At 40.5% G+C, this 23,980-nt stretch overlaps 1 protein-coding gene across 18 annotated transcripts in view; it reads left to right on the top strand.

Moving 5' to 3' along the window:
* The window catches only part of LOC143040296 (uncharacterized), a 273,272-nt gene that overhangs the window by 142,566 nt on the left and 106,726 nt on the right, over nt 1–23,980 (top strand). For 5 of the 18 annotated variants that reach the window (XM_076211150.1, XM_076211166.1, XM_076211152.1 and 2 more), the window contains exons 1-3: nt 3,458–3,637; nt 20,055–20,099; nt 22,883–23,175. In XM_076211150.1, the coding sequence (XP_076067265.1) occupies nt 3,473–3,637; nt 20,055–20,099; nt 22,883–23,175 (503 nt within the window). In that variant the 5' untranslated portion in view covers nt 3,458–3,472. Of the gene's footprint in view, nt 1–3,457; nt 3,820–3,885; nt 3,903–4,175; nt 4,397–14,496; nt 14,875–20,054; nt 20,100–22,882; nt 23,176–23,980 lie in introns of those variants that run through there. The other 13 variants (XM_076211153.1, XM_076211151.1, XM_076211157.1 and 10 more) reach the window with 11 other exon arrangements.

Raw genomic sequence — 23,980 nt, 5'->3', positions numbered from 1 at the left:
CTGGGCAGAGCACTCTCGCATGCGCGGCAGAGAGGTGAACCCACACCCAAGAAGGAAAGTAATCATCCCTATCCTACCTTGATAGTTGACGGCTCTATAATAGGCCGTTTAGAGAAAGTCGAGTCGCGTATGAGTTCTTCTTCGAAGTTTGTTTATGTATTGAGTCCATTCATTCTGTGTCAATAGACATCACTCATGGAGGTCGCCCAAGGTTGGGTGCGACAGGTTTTTTTCTTCTTCTCACCATCTGGACGACCCTGAGACTCGGTCCCACTTAGGGGCGGGTCTAGCCAGAGCCCATCTCGCCCGTCCCATCGCGAGCTCCTTGCATCTCCGTCGAAGTCTCCCGGTCCAGTCCCGTCCTCGTCTCCAGTGGCTGGCGCGACACCAGCTCCAAAGGAGGACTGTGTCTGTTTGTGTTTGTTGTGTCTCATTCTGTGGATTTTTGTGTTGCTGAAGCCGGAGCCGAGCACGAGGAAAGGACCTGGGGTCTCATCTTAGGGAGAAGGTAATTGAGAGAGTAGTTCTTGTTCAGACGACTGACCTCCCTCCCTCCCCACCCTCCCACCCACCCACCCACTCTTCAACCGAGATCAAACCCCTATCAACTGAATCATTCATTTCCTTTAACCAATTTATTTGATAGTTCCTGATACTTCGCGCGTGTGTGTAATGACCTAACTCTTAATTAATTTTCTTCACACTTCGGTGAACGGAAATTTGTAAAAAGATATCATAGAATACCTGCAGAGGGCCGGTTTGGAAATCAAAGGACGAAGAAGATTAGCGAAGGGGAAGAATTTCTTGAAATTCTCGTTATGAAAGTCGAAGTCATTGACAGACGGAAAATGATGAGGAAGGCAGTTTCATGCAGAGTTTCCCAGTGGACAGGAAGACAGTGGTCGACGCTTGCATATATTATTTCTACAGAAAAGGGACGAAACATTTCAGAAAATTGTATGTTCCGTTGTTTGATTGATTCAGAAGAACAGTAACCGTGAAGAAAGTAATAAAACAGAGAGAGAGAGAGAGAGAGATGCAATAGGGTGGTGGAAAAGGAAAGTCAGAAGAATATCAGTTAGACATGAAGTGTTGATAAACAAGAGAGCTGCTTTTGACTCCGCCTCGTTCAGTTAATAGGAACGAGTCACGTTTCTTGTGGTTTTCTTGATTCAAAATTATTGTATAGGAAGGGGTGTGTGTGTGTGTGTGTGTGTGTGTGTGTGTGTGTGTGTGTGTGTGTGTGTGTGTGTGTGTGTGTGTGTGTGTGTGTGTGTGTGTGTGTGTGTGTGTGTTTTCCAGCTTGTGTTATATCACTTTCTAAGCTATTCCAAGTATTTATGCTTCTATATAGAAAACTGTATTTCTTCACATCCTTCACACATTTAGTCTGTATGCGTGTGTGTGTGTGTGTGTGTGTGTGTGTGTGTGTGTGTGTGTGTGTGTGTGTGTGTGTGTGTGTGTGTGTGCGTGTGTGCGTGTGTGCACGCGCACGCATGCGTACTTGAGCGTGTGCATTTACATACATACTCACATAGTTGTAGTGTACAGGGTAAGAGCTATACTCAGACTTCAGTATGTACACATGTATGCATATATGTATGTACGCATGTTTGTATGCATGTATATTTCCTTGTATAAACAGCGGGAGAAAGAGAAAGAGGAAAATGTTGAATAAGGAAAGTGTGTGTGTGTGTGTGTGTGTGTGTGTGTGTGTGTGTGTGTGTGTGTGTGTGTGTGTGTGTGTGTGTGTGTGTGTGTGTGTGTGTGTGTGTGTGTGTGTGTGTGTGTGTGTGTGTGTGTGTGTGTGTGTGTGCGTGCGTGCGTGTGTTTAACGCTCTTTAGCCAATATTTGTTCAGCTCCTGTAGTCAGTGGTGTGTATCTCAATATGAAGAACGTCGTAACGTAGTAGATCAGGGGTCACCAAATTTTTGACAGCGGGCCAGAGAACTGAGAGAATAACAAGCGCGGACCGCATAATAATTATTATTTACACAATGAATATTCTACCAAAAGAGTTTTAGAATAGTAATAGATTTTCAAACAATATTGAATATGTACAACTCGGCTGTCAGTTCTTGGGGATTGCAAGTAGGAGCTCCCTCGTTAATGGGATGTAAATTTCCAAAACTCGAGGACAGAAGCGTTGGTGAACTACAGTCCGTAACAATAACCTTCCAAAGCACTTAATAGGTTTTCCACTTACGAAAAAAGAATCCCAATTTTTGTTTTATTTTATTTTTCTTTATTTTATTTTAATTGATTTTTATTTGTTTATTTATTTTCATTTTATTTCATTTTGTTTTATTTTATTTTATCTTTATTTTATTTTGTTCTATTTTATTTTGATTTATTTATTTATTTATCTGTTTTTACCCCTTGTTCCTGTATGGATATAAAATTTTCCCCCACTAAGAGGGGGTTGCCAACTCAAAGCATTGTTCGACTCTTCATGGCGGAAAAACACAGAAAAGGAGACTCCCAGTGACCTCACTCGGCCCCATTTCGTCACTTTTAATAACGCGCACAGGGACTCTGTGACAGCATTCTTATCCTCTCTCCACACAGGAACTCACAGATGTAACGAGATTTAAAGAGGACACGCCCGTTTGATGAGGATTCTGTCACACGTGGGGGTCATATTCTTAAACGAAGTCTTGGGGGTCCCCAAGACCAGAGGTCATAGACAAGCGACTATGGTCTTTATTTTCTCCGAGCATAAAGCTCATAATCAGATGCGCCCTTTTTTTTTTTGGGGGGGGGGTTACGACTCCTAAGGAAGCCAAGAGGATAGTGAACAATCTGCCAGGGACTCCTCTACTCCTCCTCCTCTCCTCCTCCTCCTCTCCTCCTCCTCCTCTCCTCCTCCTCCTCTCCTCCTCCTCCTCCTCCTCCCCCTCTACTCTTCTACTTCCTCTCCCTCCTCCCTGGACCACGACTAAGGCTACATTAACATACAAGAATGGAGACAAATACATGTTTGTCACAAGAGGCTCACTGGTCTACTTGTCCTTGCCCACGCTTGTGCCCACACACAAACACAAACACACACACACACACACACACACACACACACACACACACACACACACACACACACACACACACATATATATATATATATATATATATATATATATATATGCACACATACACACACACATAAGTACACACACACACACACACAATTACACACACACACATACACGCACATACACACACATACACACACACACACACACACACACACACACACACACACACACACACACACACACACACACACACACACACACAAATAAACACAAACAAATAAACACACCTGGTGTGACACAGCTGGTTCGCTCCTTCGCTAGCGCGTGGTGTCACCGTGTCATAAGTAAACCCAACTTGGCCCTCACTGACACTCCTCATGACGGCACCTCTGCTTGTGTCTGCTTGCTCCTGCTTCTGCTTGCATGCCTTTGGTCCATGCCATGCCCATGCGTCCACCTTCTTCCTCTCCTTCTTCCTCTTCTTCTCCCTCTTCTTCTTATTCGTTCTCTTCGGGGCGAGCGACGGCGGCGCCAACACCTTGGCACCCCCTGGCACCCCGCGAGGCTTGCGTCGTCGTCATCGTCGCCGTCGTCAGTGCCAGTGAGTGTCTTGGCAGTCGTTGCTGTGGCGGTGCCCCGGTCTGAGCTTCGGGGGCTCAAGCGAGGACGAAGAGGAAGAAAGAGCGGCAGCAGCAGCAGCAGCGGGCTCGCCGTCGCCTCCTTCTCCAAATTAGCTGTGGGTGCGTGTGGGAGCAAGGCAGCTGAAGGCAGCATGCCCTAGAGGTGAACCATCTGCGGGGTGGTGAGCCAGCTGCTGGCAGGGCCGGACGAGACGCCCTGAGTCTAAAGCGTATCCTCCGGGCGAGGTAGTGCCTCTGTTACCGTCCACAGGAATCGCGCGTGTGCTCTCTATTGTGCTCTCTCTCTCTCTCTCTCTCTCTCTCTCTCTCTCTCTCTCTCTCTCTCTCTCTCTCTCTCTCTCTCTCTCTCTCTCTCTCTCTCTCTCTCTCTCTCTCTCTCTCTCTCTCTCTCTCTCTCTCTCTCTCTCTCTCTCTCTCTCTCTCTCTCTCTCTCTCTCTCTCTCTCTCTCTCTCTCTCTCTCTCTCTCTCTGTTGTGCAGCAGGACATAGCACGGAAACTTTTGTGCATCTGTGGGTTCTGTGAGATGTGGCTAAACCCACCACTCACACCTAGCCCTTTCTTCTCCTCATCATCTCCTTCCTCCTCTTCTTCTTCTTCTCCCTTCTTGCTTCTCTTCTTCCTCCTCTCCCTCCTCTCCCAAAGCTGCTGGGGGTGAGAGGCTGGACCGAGCATGTGCGTGAGAGGAATGTTAGCGATTAAATATCTAATGGCGGACGAGGTGGAATACAGACGCTTGTTGCTTCCGTATTTTGGTCTCCGTTTTCTTCGACAATCGCTAAAGACTTCTCGACGACAAGTGATTAAACTGAGTGAAAAAAATATCTCGCATACTTTCTACCAGTGCCTTGTGTGTTCATTGGTGTGTTGTTGAGAAAATGAGTGTTGTTTATAGTGTCGACTAAGAAAGCTTGCGATGTTGAAAGAAACAATAATAATGATGAGAAACTTTGTCACGTGTGGTTATAAACAGTGCATCTAACTCTGCGAGTCTTGAGGTCGTTTTCCCCGAGCTAAGTTTACCTCATATTATAAAAGAATAAATAGATAAAAGACAAATAGCTAAATAAATAGATAATAAATCGTGTGACCGTGATGAAAAAAGTGAAACAAACCCGATCATTGTGTGGATTACTACCACATGAAGGAAATCGCTTGAGAACAAATTTGTGTGTGTTCGAGGGTAAGTCGAGGTACTTTCGCCCCATAAGTCCTGACGCCTAAGCCCGGTACATAAAGCAGACTTTATTGAAGATATATAGAGAGATTTCTGTCGCTCTCATCTCAGGATATAAGTTCATATCTAGTCACTAGTCTTTTAGATGATCTGTGTGGCAAAGTTGTAGCGTACGAAATTTGTGATCGTAGTTGCCCGGAATCGAAGCTTCGCAGTGGCTGGATTTGATTTGTTAGAAGACTTCACTGTCACTTGTGATTTGCTCCATTATATATATATATAATATATATATATATATATATATATATATATATATATAATATATATATATATATATATATATATATATATATATATATATATATATATATAATTGTGTGTGTGTGTGTACGTATGTGTACACACACACACGCACACACACACACACACGCACACACACACACACACACACACACACACACACACAAGGATGACGTCGTTATACACCACGACAAAGACCTGATCTGAACAAAAGACGACCCTTGCTGGGAGTTCGAAACCATTCGTAATCACCTGGTCCTGGTTCGAGTCCCGTCAGGAAATGTAGTCATTTGTACAAGACCTCACTTACCCGCCAGGACGCTCTCCGCTTACATCCGTCAACGTTATTCTTCCTTTCTTCCTCGGGTGGGAATACTTCGGCACAATCTCTCTCCGTCATGGTCCTCCAGTGGTGGGGGTGAGACGGTACGGGTGATTCAATCTCTCGACTGGCGTCTCTCGGGTCTTTTGTTCTGATCCGTCCTATAACATGAACAATTTCACGTTCGCTCCTTTGCCGCAGCGACAAAGGAAAGACTTAAACAAATGTGACGAGAAACCTGTTTGAAAAAAAAATACATTAACATTAAGGAAAAACTATGTCAGTTGTCACATAATATACCCCCATTCACTCAGAACATTTCTCTTTATATATGTATATATATATATATATATATATATATATATATATATATATATATATATATATATATATATATATATATATATATGTATCATCTAGTACTTCAAATCATCAACAATGAATTCAAATGTTAAAAACCACAGTAGAACGAAGTAAGAAAAAAAGACAGAATTAAATGGGAAAGGCTCAATGGAGAAAGAGGCACGGCGACCCTCGGCAGCGGAAAATAAACTAGATTCGATTAAGATTCAAGGAAGGGGTGGCGGTGTTGATGTCACACTAAGAGTCTGTTGCCTCCTTTCCTTCCCCCTTCCCTCGCTAGGCACCGTTATCCCCGGCCTCGTTTCGTACAGTCCTCACACCCTCCAACCCAACACAACCGACATCCGTAAAAGCGGGACAAGATCACCCTCGTACAGTACGATCTAAAGCTGACGGCACACTAGGCTAGCATGCTACTTGTTTTGGCTACTTCGTTTAAGTAGAAACGACTTGGGTTTCACTAGTCTAGACTTCCGTAAGAACATCTCAACAATGTGTCAAACATTCGTATTTTAGGTTTAATTTCTTAGTTCCTCATTCAGGTTCTCACTATGTGACGCAAGAGTAATTTGACATTTGGAAATCTGAACAACAAAAGATCGTAACCGAAGTCATTTCTACTCAAACGAAGTAGCCAAAGCAAGTAGCATGCTAGCGAGAAATGCCTAGTGTGCCGCCATCTTAACTTGTTTTTCCTCGCTTTGCTAGTATGAATTGTATCGGTCTTGAAAAGATCTCCATTCACAAAGGACTGAAAAGACTTTTGGCAGTAACAGCCTAGGTAGCAGAAATAAACAAGAGACTTTGTTGATCCTTTGTAACGATTTGCTGTGCGACAGTTTTCTACGCCTTTGTTGTAACCCAGACAGCGCATGCGCGCCTGTGTCGAGGAACTTCTTTTCTTGACTATACTTTCCTTATGACTGTTCCCCGTTCCCACTGGGACTGAGGTTATCAATTTCCTGCGGTTGTTGTGTCGGTCACATTAGTCCTGTATACTTCTGGGTGCCAAGATGTATGCCAGGATTTTGTAGCAGAATAACCCGATGTTGCTGGAATATCTAGACCAGTGGTTCTTAACCTTTTTCAGTGCCCTTAGTACCTCTTGATTATCTCAGAAAATATTATCGTGCCCCCATCCAATACAAATACAATGAAAACATATGAAAATGACAAGTAATGTCGTAACACATTTGTATAAATATACTAAGGACCCACTGTTGATTGGATTAAGAAAAAAAAGGAAATAACGATTTCCGTATATTTCGATCACTGGCTGTGATCCTCTTCAGCAGAATACGAGATCACAGCCATGAATCGAAATATACGGAAACCATTATTTCCTTTCTTTTCTTAATCCAATCAACAGTGGGTCTTTAGTGTATATGAAAAGGGTTAGTGAAACAAACCTTGCTTTGCTTTCTCATGGTAAATATACATTACCATGCACTGGCTATCATGTCTCGTACCCCCAGGTTTAAGGTTTCATACCCCTTAGGGGTATAGGTACCCCCGGGTAAGAACCACAGATCTAGACAAAGGGTGGGCAACCCTTTGGCACGCGTGCAAAACCAACGACATTTACCCGGCACGCGAAACCCAGAGTTCACTACCTTTGTGTGGTCATTGGTAACCGCATTCCGCGTTCGGTACTGGATTAGGACCCTAAGAAATAAATGGAGGAGGCACATACTCACATGTGAATTAGATTAAGGTTTAAGAAGGAAATAGACAAAAACCGGTTTACCAATGTAGTGGTCGCTGAAGCAATTGGATATTTTAAGAGAAAATTAGATAACTTTATGAATAGGGAAGACAGGTGGTAAGGGACATGGAACTGCCTAGTGTAGGCCTTATGGTCTCTTGCAGTGTCCTCCATTCTTATGTTCTTATGTTATGCTCTATCATTTTACTCCTCTGATACGCACATTGCATCAAAGATTTGGCTGATTTTGGCACGCAAACTTAAAAAGGTTCCCCACCTTTCATGCAGAGAAGATCAATCCACTGGTATCTAGCAAAAATAAAGATACAGAATAATGGCCTATATTATCGAAACTGACGTTTCATAATTTCTTTTAATCAGACAGATTAGGTTAGGATTTTGAATAGAAATATTTGACAATTATTCCGATAACAGTTTAATATTGTAATTAGATAAAGAAATATATGATTTCATGTAAATATTTTTCGCTGATTGTTCCAGTAGAGGATTGTTGACAAGCAAGGCTTAGGTAAAAACTATCAAAACTTGTTTTGACGTCGAGGAAGTTGCATTTTTTATGCTAATGACATGCAGTGTCATATTAAACCGCCCAAACTTGTTTTGACATCTAGGAAGTTCCGACTGGAAAAGAGATTTCGCAGCAAAAAGTAATTGTTTTTTTTCTTCTGGTTTTAGATTACCGATTCCACTATTATTTCCACTTATTTTTTCTTTATTTATATTTCTACATTGTCTTGATATAGTTCAGGTCATCAGTCTGAAAAAGATGCCGCGTTTTCGAAAAGTCTTAAGGTAGCGGCACACTTGCTTTGGCGACTTCGTTTGAGTAGAAACGACTTCGGTTACAAAATTCTAGACTTCCGTAAGAACATCACAACAATATGTCTAACATTCGTATTTTAGGTTTAACTTCTCTTAGTTCGTCATTCAGTTTCTCACCAGCAAAAGCAAGTAGCATGCTAGCGAGAAATGCCTCGTGGGCTGCTATATCCAGTCTAAGTGTGTTGCCATGACAACTTGCGTATTTTGGGACGTTCTTAAATTGTGACAGTTTTTTTTTAATGAAATTCCCAACTAATTGTATCTTTGTATCTTGGTACCCCGAGCTATGCAAGACCAGCGTGATTGATACTCGAGGATCCTTTCTTGCGTTAGAAAATAAAATATTGATATATGCCCTTTTAAGTGATGTCATAGGACAAATTGTTAAGTGTCTATCAAGTTAACAACGTACAAATTACTTTTTCTCGTAATACCTAGAAGTATTGACTGTTTTACAAGTTGCGTACACACCTCAACAAATTTCTCCAAACATTGTCTCCCCACCAAACTACCCCGCTCCCATTAAAAATCCATCATCTGTGAGAAGTATGTAAGTCATTACGTAAGACATCCGCTGGCTTTCCCAGCCTCCCTTCACCCCTCATCCCTCACCCCCACCCCTTCACCCCCTCACCCCTCACCCTCACTCCTCACCCCTTAGTACTGCTACCTATCGCTTGGTCCTGAGTTAGTCCCTTCCATCACTCCACGTCATGTCTATGCTAAACATCCATGATGACATAACATTAGATGTCCTTCGTATGGTTCCTCCTCTTCCTCTTCCTCTTCCTCTTCCTCTTCTTCCTCTTCTTCCTCTTCCTCTTCTTCCTCTTCTTCCTCTTCTTCTTCTTCTTCTTCCTCTTCTTCTTCTTCCTCTTCCTATTCCTCTTCCTCTTCTTCTTCCCCTTCCTCCTTTCATGCGACAGACTCGCCTTTCTCCGGGATGCCGTTGTTCTCTCCTCCCCATTTCATCTGCCTGTCGACAGCCAATTACCCTCCTTTTCTTCTTCATCCTCTTCCTTTTCTTCCTCGTCATTCTTTTTCTCTTCTTCGTCCTCCTCCTCCTTCTCTTCTTTCCTTTCCTCTTCGTTCTCTTCCCCCTCATTCTTTTCCTTCTCTCTCTCCTACTCCTCTTTCTCTTCCTCTTATTCTCTATCCTTCTTCTTACTAATTTGTTATCCTTCTTTGCATCCTCTTTTTCCTCCTCATTTCCATCTTTGTTCTCATCTTTACCCTCGTCCTTCCTCGCCTTCACGTTCTGTTCCTACTATATTTGGGGGATTTTGGTGACATCCCTACGGACCAGAGTCACGTAACATTAATCTGTGACTAGAAACTAACTTCCTCTATAAAAAAAATATGATTACTTTAAAATTTTACTCTCCCTTCGTTCTGCTATTTTCCTTTAAACTTCTTCGCCATCTCTATGAATCTTTTCGGTGTTGTGTGGTCTTCAAGAACAGAAGCTGGTTTTTTTTTTCAAAATTATCATTCCTTTTTCACCTTGATCCACATCCTTCTCAGTATCTGTCAACGAGGTCTTGTTCATCACGCTGTGGACCGCGTGAACACCTGTGAGCCAGAAGCCTTCCCGAACCCTTCTCACGTGTTACCAAGTCATCAAGAGCCAAATCCACCTGGTCACATTCCGTGTGGCAGCAACAAACTCCCCTTCTGCACCTCCCTTCCCCTTCCTCTCCCAGCTAAATGCCCCGCTTCCTCCCCATCTCCCATCCCGCCCCTCCATCGCACGAAAACCTCATCATTATTCTTCTCTCGCGACGGCGTGATCCAGTCGGGGAAATGTCGACGGTTTGACTGCGTCCTTGACGACGACGCGACGACGACTTTGTCGTATTTGTGTCGTTCGATTATTTTAATTGTCTACGCAAGGAATGTTTTCCTGCTTTGTTTAGATTTTTGGCTCTGAAAGCGTCGGAGTGTCTCAGTATTGTGCCGTTTCGGCCAACGTTGTATAGGTTTTTGGTTTTAGAAATTGCTAGTTTTGTGTCGTTCTGCACTCATCATCTGCTAAAAAACGTAGTAGCCATTTCATGTCACTGTTGATCTTATCTGATTCTATGGTCGCCTCGGATAGCGTGGGGTCGTGGGGAAGCATAATTTATTTTTGTTTGAGGATTTTACCACCAGTGTCTTTCTTTATGGTGCCTTTTTTGTGTGCTTAGGATATATTAGGTTAAATATGTTAGCAAAAATTAAATGGAGTGTTTTTTTCTGGACCTCTGTTAGTCTTATGAGAATATGTGTTGAAGGCCTCGGCTTTTTCATCTTTTTGGAGATGATAGGCAGGAGCCAGATCACCTTATGAGATACTGTTGGCTGGACGAGTGGTTTTCTTGGTTCTAAGGTTAGGGTTATTTGTACCCTTTCTCTGGATTTTTTACATCTCCCCATAAGCAGTGGCGTACAAACGTTATCGCTAGTTTGGTCTCTGGGCCTAGCCATTTTAAATGATAATTAATTTGAGGTTTCTGGCCTTTCTTCGATTTTCCCTTTTTTAAGGTTCTATATATGTTTGTGTCTCTGTTGATGGAAGATGGACTGTCATCCATTTTAGCTTTTTTCTGCGTTTTTATTATCTTTATTGTTTTTATATTATTTTTTCTGGCATGGTCAATTTTATTTTGATGCAGTTCATATATATTCCCCGTACGTACAAATGGTGAATTAGCTTTATAGCAACTTGTATTGCCTTTTAATTCAAAAATAAATCTTGAATAGTTGCCTTTGTAGTTCGTGGATGTAGAAATGGTGACCAGAATTCTAAGGAGATGCCTGTTAGTTACGTTGGAGTTGTTGACTTATTGGATAGTTAAAAGTTTAGGATACCTAATGTATATAGTTAGTCGACTGATGTGTTTGCTTTCTGGGCTACAGTGTAGGGTCGTTTGCCATGAATTGAAATGGTAATTGCCGACAAAATGGTCAGAGTAGACACCATGAAAGGATGGGACTTTTATTGAAAGGACAACGTTTCGCTTGTGGAAGCTTTTGTTCTTGAAAAACCTCCAACAAGTGAAACATCGTGCATTTAGTGAAGATCCCATCCTAACATGGTGTTTACTCTGACCTGATTTTCCTCTGTGTGTGTGTGTGTGTGTGTGTGTGTGTGTGTGTGTGTGTGTGTGTGTGTGTGTGTGTGTGTGTGTGTGTGTCTGTGTGTGTCTGTGTCTGTGTGTGTCTGTGTGTGTGTGTGTGTGTGTGTGTGTGTGTGTGTGTGTGTGTGTGTGTGTGTGTGTGTGTGTGTGAGTGAGTGAGTGAGTGAGAGAGTGAGAGAGAGAGAGAGAGAGAGATTCACCATGGTCTTGGATCACGTGTTGGACTCGTCATCGACAGCTATTTCCCTCCCGGAAGAGAGCTCAGAGCTCATATATGACCGATCTATGGGTAATAATGTGACCTCACACGTACACACACACACAACTCCCCGACCACGAGAGTTGGAGTAACGACTCGCAGCGCAGCGATACTTAAATTATTTCAGCACTGGGCGGGATTCGAACCCGGACCGCCGTGTGTGTGTGTGTGTGTGTGTGTGTGTGTGTGTGTGTGTGTGTGTGTGTGTGTGTGTGTGTGTGTGTGTGTGTGTGTGTGTGTGTGTGTGTGTGTCTGTTGTGTGTGTGTGTCTGTTGTGTGTGTGTGTGTGTGTGTGTGTGTGTGTGTGTGTGTGTGTGTGTGTGTGTGTGTGTGTGTGTGTGTGTGTGTGTGTGTCTGTGTGTCTGTGTGTCTGTGTGTCTGTTTGTGTGTGTGTGTGTGTGTGTGTGTGTGTGTGTGTGTGTGTGTGTGTGTGTGTGTGTGTGTGTGTGTGTGTGTGTGTGTGTGTGTGTGTGTGTGTGTGTGTGTGTGTGTGTGTGTGTGTGTGTGTGTGTGTGTGTGTCTGTGTGTTTGTTTTCGCGTGCATTTCTCCTCTCGACCCAGCAAGAGATTTGGGGCGTTGGGGGTGATGATGTCATCTGCAGGAGGTCTATGTCGGTGATGATGTCGGTTGGTTTGTATTCTGGTCTGAGGCGGCTTGTATTTCCGTTAGTGTTCCATTTTGATGTTTTTTTTCTGCTTTCTGATTTTATTTATTTATTTATCTATTTGTTCATTCATTTATGTATCTATTCATCTATTTATTCGTTCATTTATTTATTTGCTCATGTATTTCTTTTTTATTCATTTACTTGTTCATTCATGTCTATTTATTTTGTTTGCGTTTTTATTTTTCTTTATTCATCTATTCATTAATTTTTGTTTGCTTTTTATTTGTTTGTTGATCGATATATTCATTCATCTGTTTATTGAATTCGTTTATTTGTTTAATCATATATCTATTTCGTTTATTTATCTATTCATTTATTCATTTATTATTGTGTAAGTATCTATAAGAAATTGCGTGCGTTCATGCCTCAGGGCTATAATTCATCTTCAGAGTTATATCCTGTCTTAGTTGATTGTTGTGTGCTTTGTGACCGCATTGTGGGCATGGTTTGACTTCTTGTATGGGGGCAATGTCTCACGCAAACACATAATTCACTTTCTTTCTTCTTTTGTATTTGAAAAATATATCTTCTATGGAATGGTTACGTTAGATTAGATTAGGTTTGGTTGTAGTTTGTTAGAATCTACTGGACAACGTAAGTTTAATGTTGAATAGCTGGAATTGTACAAAAAGAATGTCCTTCCGAGTGTGTGTATTTTATATCATAAATGGTCGCTTTTAAGATGTTGGATTTATTTTGTTTGTGAGAGTTTAATGTCAGGGATATGATTTGGCCTAGTCGTTAGTGTAATGCCTATTATTTTTTGTTTGTTTGATTTATTTTTTCATTCCATGGTTCCATTTATTTCATCGTTTATTTAGTACTACAGCGTGTGAACATGATATAGTCTGTCATGTTATGTACATTAGAGTGCAAATAAATTTGTTTGGGTTATTGGCTAGTAGCCTCTCTCTCTCTCTCTCTCTCTCTCTCTCTCTCTCTCTCTCTCTCTCTCTCTCTCTCTCTCTCTCTCTCTCTCTCTCTCTCTCTCTCTCTCTCTCTCTCTCTCTCTCTCTCCTCTCTCTCTCTCTCTCTCTCTCTCTCTCTCCTCTCTCTCTCTCTCCTCTCCTGTCTCGCTCCTCTTTCTCTCCTCGCTCCTCCTTCTCTCTCCTCTTCTCTATCTCCTCTCTCCTCTCTCCTCTTTCTCCTCTCCGCTCTCTCCCTCTCTCACTGTTTCTCCTCTCTCTCTTCTCTCTCTCCTCCTCTCTCTCTCTCTCTCTCTCTCTCCTCTCTCTCTCTCTCTCCTCTCTCTCTCTCTCTCTCTCTCTCTCTCTCTCTCCTCTCTCTCTCTCTCCTCTCTTCTCTCTTCTCTCTTCTCTCTTCTCTCTTCTCTCTTCTCTCTTCTCTCTTCTCTCTTCTCTCTCCTCTTCCGTTAGGCTCCTTGTTTTCATTTCGTTTTATTTCTGTATATGTGTATTTAATCCGTTTTCTTTTTTCGTCCTTTGTTTTGATAATTCCGTTTTCGAAGTTTCTAGTTCCCTCACGTCTGGTCATTGTACACGTGGCCGCCAGCTTATTCATGCCTTTGGAATGAGTGCTTGCTTGGCTTTGCGCCTACTGTCTTATCTCCCCACCTCCCTCCTCTCCCCCACGTCAGTCTTCCTCTTCCTTTGCCTTTCTGCATTTGTCATTGAACCATTCGGTCGTTCGTTTTCTGTGGAGGGTCACCTTTGAGTTTGCGCACGTATTGTCTTTTTTCTTTCAAAATATATTTATAACATCTCTTCTTTATCGTTTGTTTATGTTTTTGGCAGCCTGTGCCTTTTGCATACCATTTAATGGTTGCTACGTTTTGTTTCATGTTGAGTACTGTAATGCAGATCTTGCAATATATTGGTGGATTACTGACACACGCATAGCCTAAGTGAATTACAGAAACCTCACAATGTCCTTCGACATGACGTAATAACGTTTCCTCTGTTATCATTAGGTCTTCATTTATTACCCGATGACGTATGACGTTCGTGAGACTGTGACATCATTATCTGTTTTCATCAGTGACGTAATAACGTTTTCTTTGTTTCTGACATTTATTTAATATTTCTTCAATGTTCGATGACGTCAGGAAGGCGACCACAGTTTCGTAAACCTTGAGCATTTGACGACAGGAGGAAGTGAACATCTTGTACTTGTTTATTTATTTCTCGAGAACATTAAGCAATCCCACAAAAACATTCGGAGTGTCTGGAAATATTTCCACATTTTCCCACATTTGCGCAGGAAAAAAGAAAAGAAAGAAAAACAAAATACACAAATTGATAAAAAAAAACGAAGAAAATGTAAACAAAAGACACTTCATCACAAAAAACATCAGAGAAATGAACATGAAATAGAGAATCGAATGCGTTAATTGGTGCACGTGAACTACGGCCGAAGCCCAGATCAACAGCGCCTCAGCCCCCATCCCCTCGCTACCATGAACTTTCTCAGGAACCTCATCCAGGTAATGGTGATTAAGTTTAGACGATAGATTGGTTAACTTTCAAGGACACACACGTAAGGCTGGTTAAGCAATGATCAAAAGCACAGGGGAAGGTTGTAAGGTAATTAAGTATAATTATGATTTAACTACATTTAGTTAAGTTACAGTCACAAATTTAATTGTCATTATATTTGTAGTTGTAATTGTCATAATTAGTATTCATATAACTATGATCATAGTTATAGCCATGAACGTAAGTATAAGTAAATACGTATAAGTAGATAGTGTGTGTGCGTATGTGTGTGTGTGTGTATTTACTTGTACCTAGTTGTATTATACGAGAAGGGAGCTATGCCTGTGGTGACCCGTCTTTGTATCTTTCAGCATCAAGTTTTTTCTTAAAATTTTGAATTGTTTTTGCACACACTGTTTCTTTATCTAGATTGTGTGTGGGGGGGAGTAACTGGGTTGTTTCAGTGTTAGTTTTTCGTAAACACATCTGCCTGTCTTGCGTAGGGCCCTTCTCTCTCTCTCTCTCTCTCTCTCTCTCTCTCTCTCTCTCTCTCTCTCTCTCTCTCTCTCTCTCTCTCTCTCTCTCTCTCTCTCTCTCTCTCTCTCTCTCTCTCTCTCTCTCTCTCTCTCTTCTCTCTTCTCTCTTCTCTCTTCTCTCTTCTCTCTTCTCTCTTCTCTCTCTCTCTCTCTCTCTCTCTCTCTCTCTCTCTCTCTCTCTCTCTCTCTCTCTCTCTCTCTTCTCTCTCTCTCTCTCTCTCTCTCTCTCTCTCTCTCTCTCTCTCTCTCTCTCTCTCTCTCTCTCTCTCTCTCTCTCTCTCTCTCTCTCTCTTTCTCTCTTTCTCTTTCTCTTTCTCTCTCCCCCCTTCTTTTTCTACTTTCTCTTCTTCGACATAGAGGGAGAAAAAACAGGAAGTTCTAAGAACACAAAAGCATTTGTCGCAATGTTACTAAAAAAGATCAACTATCCAGTCCAACATACATTCACCAAGACAAGGAAAATTCAATTACAATGGAAACTGGTAGACATGTTTTCCTTATATGAATAAAGAGGAGATGGAAAGAAACTCAGCTACAAGTAAACCATTAGAAAAAAAAATCAGATAAAAAAATCACACAATATCTACAAAAATCGACTCGTGCAAGGAAATTACTAGTTTATGAATAAAACAATATACAATCAGAACAGAAGGATCACGTATAAGCTACATTAGCAAAGCGTCCAAATATGAAACCTTTCAGCTTATGTAATTTTGACGCCAGTAAACCTTTGTCATGTAATATTTAGAATCTACTTCATATTTCTTTGAAGAATAGTAAATGTAATATACATTGTGTGTGTGTGTGTGTGTATGTGTATGTAATTAGTATTCATTACTCTATTTTGATAGATTCCTAGTCTTTGCTGTTGTATTCATTATATTTTAGGAAAATACTTAATTGCTTACGTAACACCTATTGGTGATTGTAACGCTTTTACAGTTTGTTTGTTTGCATAGCTGTGATAATATGCTAAGCGACGGCGCGAACGCGAGTGAAGGTACTGCGTATTTTGAGGTAGGACACCCTGTAACAGAGCACGACAGCGGAGCCCGGATGTCGTATAGGTGTCGCGGCGACGCCCATTTCTACATCCTGCTACCTGAACTTTTATTTAAATAACAAAGGAAAATGTATTATCTGGCATCCTTACTTGTCGTTATGATAGCTAAAAATATGCTGAAGCTTTTAGAAAATATATTAAAATAAACATTAAAGTTAGGCCTGCTTTTATTATCGTTTTCCTGCCATGTAGAGCGATGTTCGTTTTCTGTTGTCTGCTCTGGCATGTAAACAAAGCGCTGGGACTTCCAGTCGTCCGAGCTCTGTAACAGTGACGAAATACTGTGTGTGTGGGAAAGTAGGAGAGGTATTTGGGTAGGTAGCGCCTTTATTTGTGTAGAAAATAGTGCGTTTTTCATTGATGCAAGATTATCATGCAATATAGAATTATGCATGCTTTCTATGCGAGAAGAAAAATGTAGGAACTAAGGTGGCGAGAGTATTTTTGACCCAGTAATATGACCATGGTTGGGGAGACATGCCACAGTGGCCATGACCCCATACTTATCATAGTCAAGTTTGCGCCGTTTACGTAAATGAAATGCAATATAACCTTCACATCTAGTCGAGGATAGGAACACTAAAATATGACAACTTTCTTTTATGAGATAAATAATATTGTAGAAAGCGTTATTAAGGAGTTAAGTTATCTGCTAACGTTTGAGTCTGGTAGTGTAAATGGAAATACGATGGCCAATTCCACTCAGAACAGAGATTATACACGAGATATTTTTTCTTACCTAAAATATGAGGTATGGGGAAGTAAAACAATCAAACATTCACAAGGTAATTGGCTTTGCTTTGTTTAATTTTTTTGGATAAGTACATACTAGAAGGAAATGAAATTAAACTTTTCAAAATAGAATTTTACGCTCTCACATAGAATGTATGTAATTGCAAAGCTACAAGGAAGTGAAACTGTGTCTAATGTCCCAAAGATTACTATATTCATAGCAAGGTCCTTGTTGTCTGACAAGTACGACCTAATGTCTGTCCCTATTTCAGCCCCCTTTGGGCACTTCTGATCGGCCTTTAATATTAATTTTCTTTATATTTTGCCATAAACATGGAATTATTATAATTTGTGTCAGTTTTATATTGAAAATAATTGTATTGGAAGAAATATATCTTACAAGCAATCCAATCAATCGGATGCCCCTCCAGACTTGAGTAAACAAACAAAAAAGAAGACTTGTATGAAAAAAAAGAAAATACACCTTAAAGCAGACATCACTAGAAGACTTGCTGTTATTGTCATCTTAAAAAATTAATAACCTAGCCAAACCTAGAAGATCTTTATTGTTTAGAAGGTCGTTAGTACACTCCAATCACTCCCAGATTCCACAAAGGGTTGGAGCATGTGGATAGTGGGCTTATGGAGTGGTAAGTGATATGTCTGCTTCATTATTTAAAGAATTGTATAATGCCATTTTATTTGTTTGTGACCATTCTTTTATGGAAAATAATTTCAGTAGAAAAATTAACCTTGTAAGAGAAACAAAAATAGACTGATTACTACACGAAAATGAATGATGATTAAATTTTTAATGGTAATATGATGATTTGAATTATCAGTAAATACTGTTGTGAGAGATCTTACAAACATGAAATGTTTGAACCCCCTTTCTTTTATAAAGATGAAAGAAGGATTGTGTGAAAACTGTGGTCCTACCATAGACTACATGATATATTCCCAGTATAAAGGACCAGCCAGAAATAAGAAAAATAAATATAATTTCTGTTTAAGCGATTTTAAGATCTAGACATTAAGATAATAGGCCTATACTGTAAAATAATCACATTGATACAATGTAGAATAATAGGAATAAACTAGACCTACTGGAGAATGATACATTAAGATTATCTGAGTTGGAAGAAGCCAGATTGGTAGGGTTTCAGTGTACATTGTGAGAGAACATGAGGAACTCTAGTCAGTGAAGTTGAAAGAAACTTCTAGACCAGTTCAGATATTGTAAGCCAGTCATACTAATTACATAACTGCTGATAACTCAGATAGTATTCATTGTTCTTAGTATTGGCATAGATAAATTATTTGTGCCATATTTTATAGTATCTGTAAGTTCTAAAGCATTTGGCCACATCAGTATCAAGATAATCAGTATGATACACTACCAATAACTCGGAACTTGATGCAAGTAAGCTCTTCAAGGCTTGTGCTGGCATCTGTATCCTCTAATTGGCTGGAGAGGTTAATTGTGCCTGGGAAAGCATCTCCACTGAATCCACAATATGATAATTTTGTAATTAATTTTGAAGGAATGCAGCCTGATTATCTAGTCAGATTTGCCTGTAAAGTAGGCTCTCTTTATATCAAACGCATTGTGTTTATCTGATCGGCCTGATAAACTGATTTACCCAGAGTTCGAATTCCCATGCATGACCTGGCTTTGCTCCACATCCAGTCATCCACAGGGTGTTTGGTAAATTGAAATGATCAAAATGATCCTTGGGATCATTAAGCTGCTGCTGTTTTTTTCTTAGTACAGTAAACATTCTATACATTGGATCATTTAGGCAAAATGCCCTGTATTAATTGGAAATTCACCAGTCATAAAAATGAGTGTGGACCCATAAAATATCCAAGTTATCCAGTTTACAAACATCCAATTTATCAAGGGTTTACTTGCTTGGCTGTGAGCTTGCTAGTGTATATTCCTTCCTCGTTCCCTCCAGTGTAGCCCTATACATCCTAACTGAGGGAAGAAAGGTCATCCAGGTTATTTTTGCTGCTTTCAGTTACAATAGGCAACAGATAAGGGATGTTTCTGGAAGGACTGTAGAATAGGAAGTCAGTTGGTGGGAGACGCATTCAAATAGTTCAAGTAACCACACTAATATTCATAATTATTACATTATGGATACTCCTGTGGTATCCCATGTATAACCAAAATTGAATGTTGAATTTGTGTATGTTGAGAAAAATACATTCGGAAGAAAAACATGGTACCAATGCACCTTGATTTATTTGTGTGACATGGGACATTTTGTTTAGGATACATAATGCACTTGATTATCATACCCTCTCCACTGTAGTCATTTCTTGAGTTACAACTTCGGTAATTTGTATCCACCTCCACATATAGTCAATACGCTTGTATAAAATAGTAACTAAAGAATCTTGTTAGTTTATTTTTATGGTATGACACATTCTATGGCTCCACAATATATATAATGGCATATTTATTGTCATGTTGAAAAATGTGGTTAAGATGAAAAATATAAAACCCTATTAAAAGTCTTAGAAAACCTGAAGAAAAGGCATGGTATTTTTTTTTTAGAAGTGCACACCCATGTGATATAGCATTAGAAAATTAATTATTAATTTTTTAGATTATAGTACGTCAACGTAATATACGTTTTTTTTGCATGCACTTCTAAAAATTTACCAGAGGCATTTTTGACATTGAGCCATTTCAGTTTATGACCCACATGTTAGATCAAAACTCGGTTGTAACTGAAGGAGTGCCTATCAACAAGTTTCATGATATATGCAATATCTAAGCGTCAAATATTATCAGAAAGTTAGTAGTTGGCCTAGAAATCTTTCATCCTACACTCCATCTTTTCAGGGAGGGCAGTCTTCCCAAAAGGCGGAGTCTGGACAGAAGAAGAAGGTTGGAAACTTGTGAAAATAATTCTAATTTGTGTGATTTTTTTTTATAACAACATTTTGGTTCTTATGTGCAGATCCATGATTAAACTATGATTACCCCTTTTAAGTTTACTATTTACAAATATAATACATTATTAATGTTGAGATCAGTGTAGGTGTATGTAAAATGGTGGGCCCACAAGATGGATGTTGGATGGAATCACCCTCTTGCTACCCATCTTCAGGACCCAATAAACACTTGTCATCTTTCTTTTGAGGTGCAGCTTTCTAGATTAGATTCAAGACCTCTCTATCTACTTTAATAATTTTTCCTTTGTTTCTCATTGGGGCTGACAGCCAAAATCTATTCCATATATCTTCCCCCTATTAGCCAGTGACGGAAACAAACCCACATTAATACAACATAGACACTCCATTGTTCCTTCTGAGAGAACTATTGGAACCCCAAGGAACCAGTGATGACTACTTTTTCTATTTAGTGAAATTCAAGGCAACAGTTGATATCATTACTAATGTTAATGAAAACTGTTACCTCACATTTCACTGACTGGAAACCTGGAGTCCCACAATAGCTAATAAAGGTCCTCAGACCATCCCATAGATTCCTCAAGGAAGGAACTTTGTACTGTTGTCTTTGTGGTATTGGTGTGGGTATGCTTCTGTCACCAGCTGGTTGGATAAGGAGGAGAACAATCAGCAGTTGTCAGCTCTTATGTGAAAAACTGGAGGAGGAATAGTGGAAGTTAATAGAAAGAGATGTTGGATCTGGTCTTGAGATGAAATACTATGCATCTCCAGATTGAGGTGAAGGTGTTGATAGGTTTGGAAGATGGACAGTAGCGAGATGCTTCTCTTCATTGTCAATCTTGCAGGAACACCACTAACAAATGCCTATTATTGCTCCTTCATTAATGTTAATATATGTGAGGAACTAAACCCATTCAGTATAGTGACTATACTTAAGATTTGATTCTTAACAATGCCAGAGTTTTCATTGGGCTTAGGAATGGACTTCAGAGGGAATGGAGTCCCAAGCAAGGCCCTTTTCCCTGTTAAGTCTGTGTCTTAGCTGAATAAAACTCTAAATCTAACCAGAACAAAATCTATCAAGTATGCCACATTAAAAAGTTAAACCGTAGTTTGAATAATAAACATTTGGCTTTATTAAATGTCTTGATTTAATCATTTGCTCCTACCTCATTCTGTCTATAGAATGAAAATAGCATAAGGGTGTGAAAATTACATTTGTTGCTTTGAGTTTTACTGACTGGAAACTCGCAGTTCCACAGAAGGTGGCAATGGTCCTCAGGCCCTCACGTGTATCTCTTTTGAAAAGAAATGTTGGGTTATTGTCTGTCATGTGTAAGTGTGGGTCCAGGGCCCTCGTATGGGGGCGGGGGGGATATGCCTGGGGGCAGCAATTCTAGCCTGGACTTCCTGCCCACAAGGCTAACAAAATAATGATGATAAAAAAAAAGTCAAAGAAGCCCTGAATATATTACTGTAATTGATTATCTTTACATCAGAATCAACAAAATATTAAATAGTTTCCCTTATCCCGTCTGCAAGAGGGACATTAAATGCAAATTTTAAAATTTGTTAGTGTTTCACAAGCTAATAGCTAAAATGACTGCATGAAAAGATGATTAAGTTTGACTCAAAATATCTATATCTTCTTATTCATTTGTTTACCCTTGCTCAGTTTATTTGCAGTTTTGGCATAAGTGGGAGGGGGGTGGCACTGAAAATTTTGCCCCAGGGCAGCACTAAGGCATGTGCAGGCTCTGTCTGGGACTCTGTCACCAGCTTGTAATAGAATAAGGGGATCAATCACCAGTTGTCAGCTATATTCATGTAAAAAGGTTGAGAGCATAGAATTAAAACTGGTAGAGATGGTTCTTTCAGATGTCAATCTCGTGGGACCACCACTTGCAGGTCCCCTGAATGTTATTTTACGCAATAAACATCTTGCTGTGTTGAAAGTCTCAATTTATTCATACATTTCATGCTTCCTTCAGTTGAAAAAATGAAAATAGATAAGTCTATCTCTACGGTATAACCATTTAAAATTGAGACCTAAGGTGGATACTTGTATGAAGTAGTTCCAGGGGACATACATCAGAGAGGATTATCTCCCAACCTTCTATTTCCAAAGACCATCAACACCCATACCTGTAGGTGCTGTCTTAAGGAGGAAGCACTCAGTGTCCAGACCAGACCAAGATCTCGTTCATTCCATCTCCACTAGTTTCCCGCCACTTTTTCACATAGAGTTGACAATTGTAATTCTTGGTCTGGCATCATTTAGGAAGACTTTAGAGTGCCACATACTGTAGGCTCATACATGCCATGTTAAAGAAATAAACAATGCTAAGATTTCTAAAGTGGTAGGATTAAGGGGGGAAAGGGTGGTGGATGGGAGTGGGTTGGGTGGGAATAGGTACGTGCCTTTGACCTGGCTACCTCCCTTATAAAGGGGAAAAAACTCGTGGTATATAGATAGGATGAAAGAGGGGAGTAGTTGCCAGTTGTCAACTCGCCTTATGTGAAGATGTAAAGGAACTAAAGTTGAATTTTATAGAGAAATCGGGCCTTTTTTGGGGTCTGAATGTCATTTCCTCGGTGCTGCAGTTCCACATGGAAGTGTGAGTATTTGTGAGTTTTAAAGAGGGCGGCAGAGAGATGATTTTCTCTGATATCCATCTTACAGGACCACCACTTTGGTGTTTGTCATCGCTTGTGTAATCCTCGAGTGTTCAACTAAATGTTTATCTTTGTTTCCAGGGTGGTCCACCTCCCAGTGAAGTTGGAACATCAGCATCCCCACCACCTCCTCCTAAAGAAGTCACTGCACCATCTCATGGGATCAGAACATCCCCAGCACCTCCTTCAGTTGCCCCTGCTGCACCTCTCCTTTCCACATCCACTCCACAAGAGTCCCCAGGAGTTTCTGAATCGGGAAAGGGGAAAGGTGTGTCTCAGCCAGTACAAGAGGGCATAATCACCAAGAAGGCAGACACTGAAGATAATGTTACCAGTCAAGACAAATTAGCTTCCTCTGAAGTTGTTTCCAACAGGTTATTTATTATTATTTTTTCAAAACTAATTATAATTATTTCTTAAGTCTCATTAACTGGAAACCAGTAACCCTCCTGTGGCAAGCATTGGAAAGAAATGTGGGACTGTTGTTTGTGTTGTATTAGTGTGGATCTGTTTCTAATATCACTAGTGCAACCCTTTGTAGTTGATGACTGGTGTTACTGCTGTTAATAATACATGCACTCATACACCAAAAGGTCCTTTCCCCCTTATAAAGGGGGGGGGGTCAAATCAAAGCCTACACTCAGCTTACCTAAAGGTTTCAATCTCACACGTTGTTGATTCTCACAGCTTAGCTATCCCACACTCATCCAAAAAAACATTCATTTTCCCTCCCTTCTTAGCTCATCATGGATGAATGGACGTCATTACTCCCTTCCACACTGCTTACGTCAGAGACAATGCAGCAAGACACAGCACTTCTACATCAGGGCCTGACAGTCAAAACTGGTTTACCCCCCACTGCTTCACTATATGGGGAAACCCCCCCCCCTCTCTCTCTCTCTCTCTCTTCCATCCAAGAAATATATAGTGGACAAGAAGAAATCCCTGTTGCCCAAATCATTTCTTCGTTCACTTACAGCCATTCTCTATTCACACCTATATTTTGCCATCTGTCTGTTACCTAAATGCCATAGGTCTTGTGCATGAGAGATGAAGAGAAACAAATTGATTTTGCAATCTCCCTTCCTTACTTGACAGATGTTTCTCTTGCGTCCAATGGATTCTTCACCCCATCTATCCACATCATACTTGGTCTTCAAGGTATAGCTCTGAACAGCT

This window comes from Oratosquilla oratoria, chromosome 28 (assembly GCF_046742065.1).
Source record: "Oratosquilla oratoria isolate Oo_2021 chromosome 28, ASM4674206v1, whole genome shotgun sequence".
NCBI classification, from domain to species: Eukaryota; Metazoa; Arthropoda; class Malacostraca; order Stomatopoda; family Squillidae; genus Oratosquilla; species Oratosquilla oratoria.
This window is presented reverse-complemented; position numbering and strand designations above follow the sequence as displayed.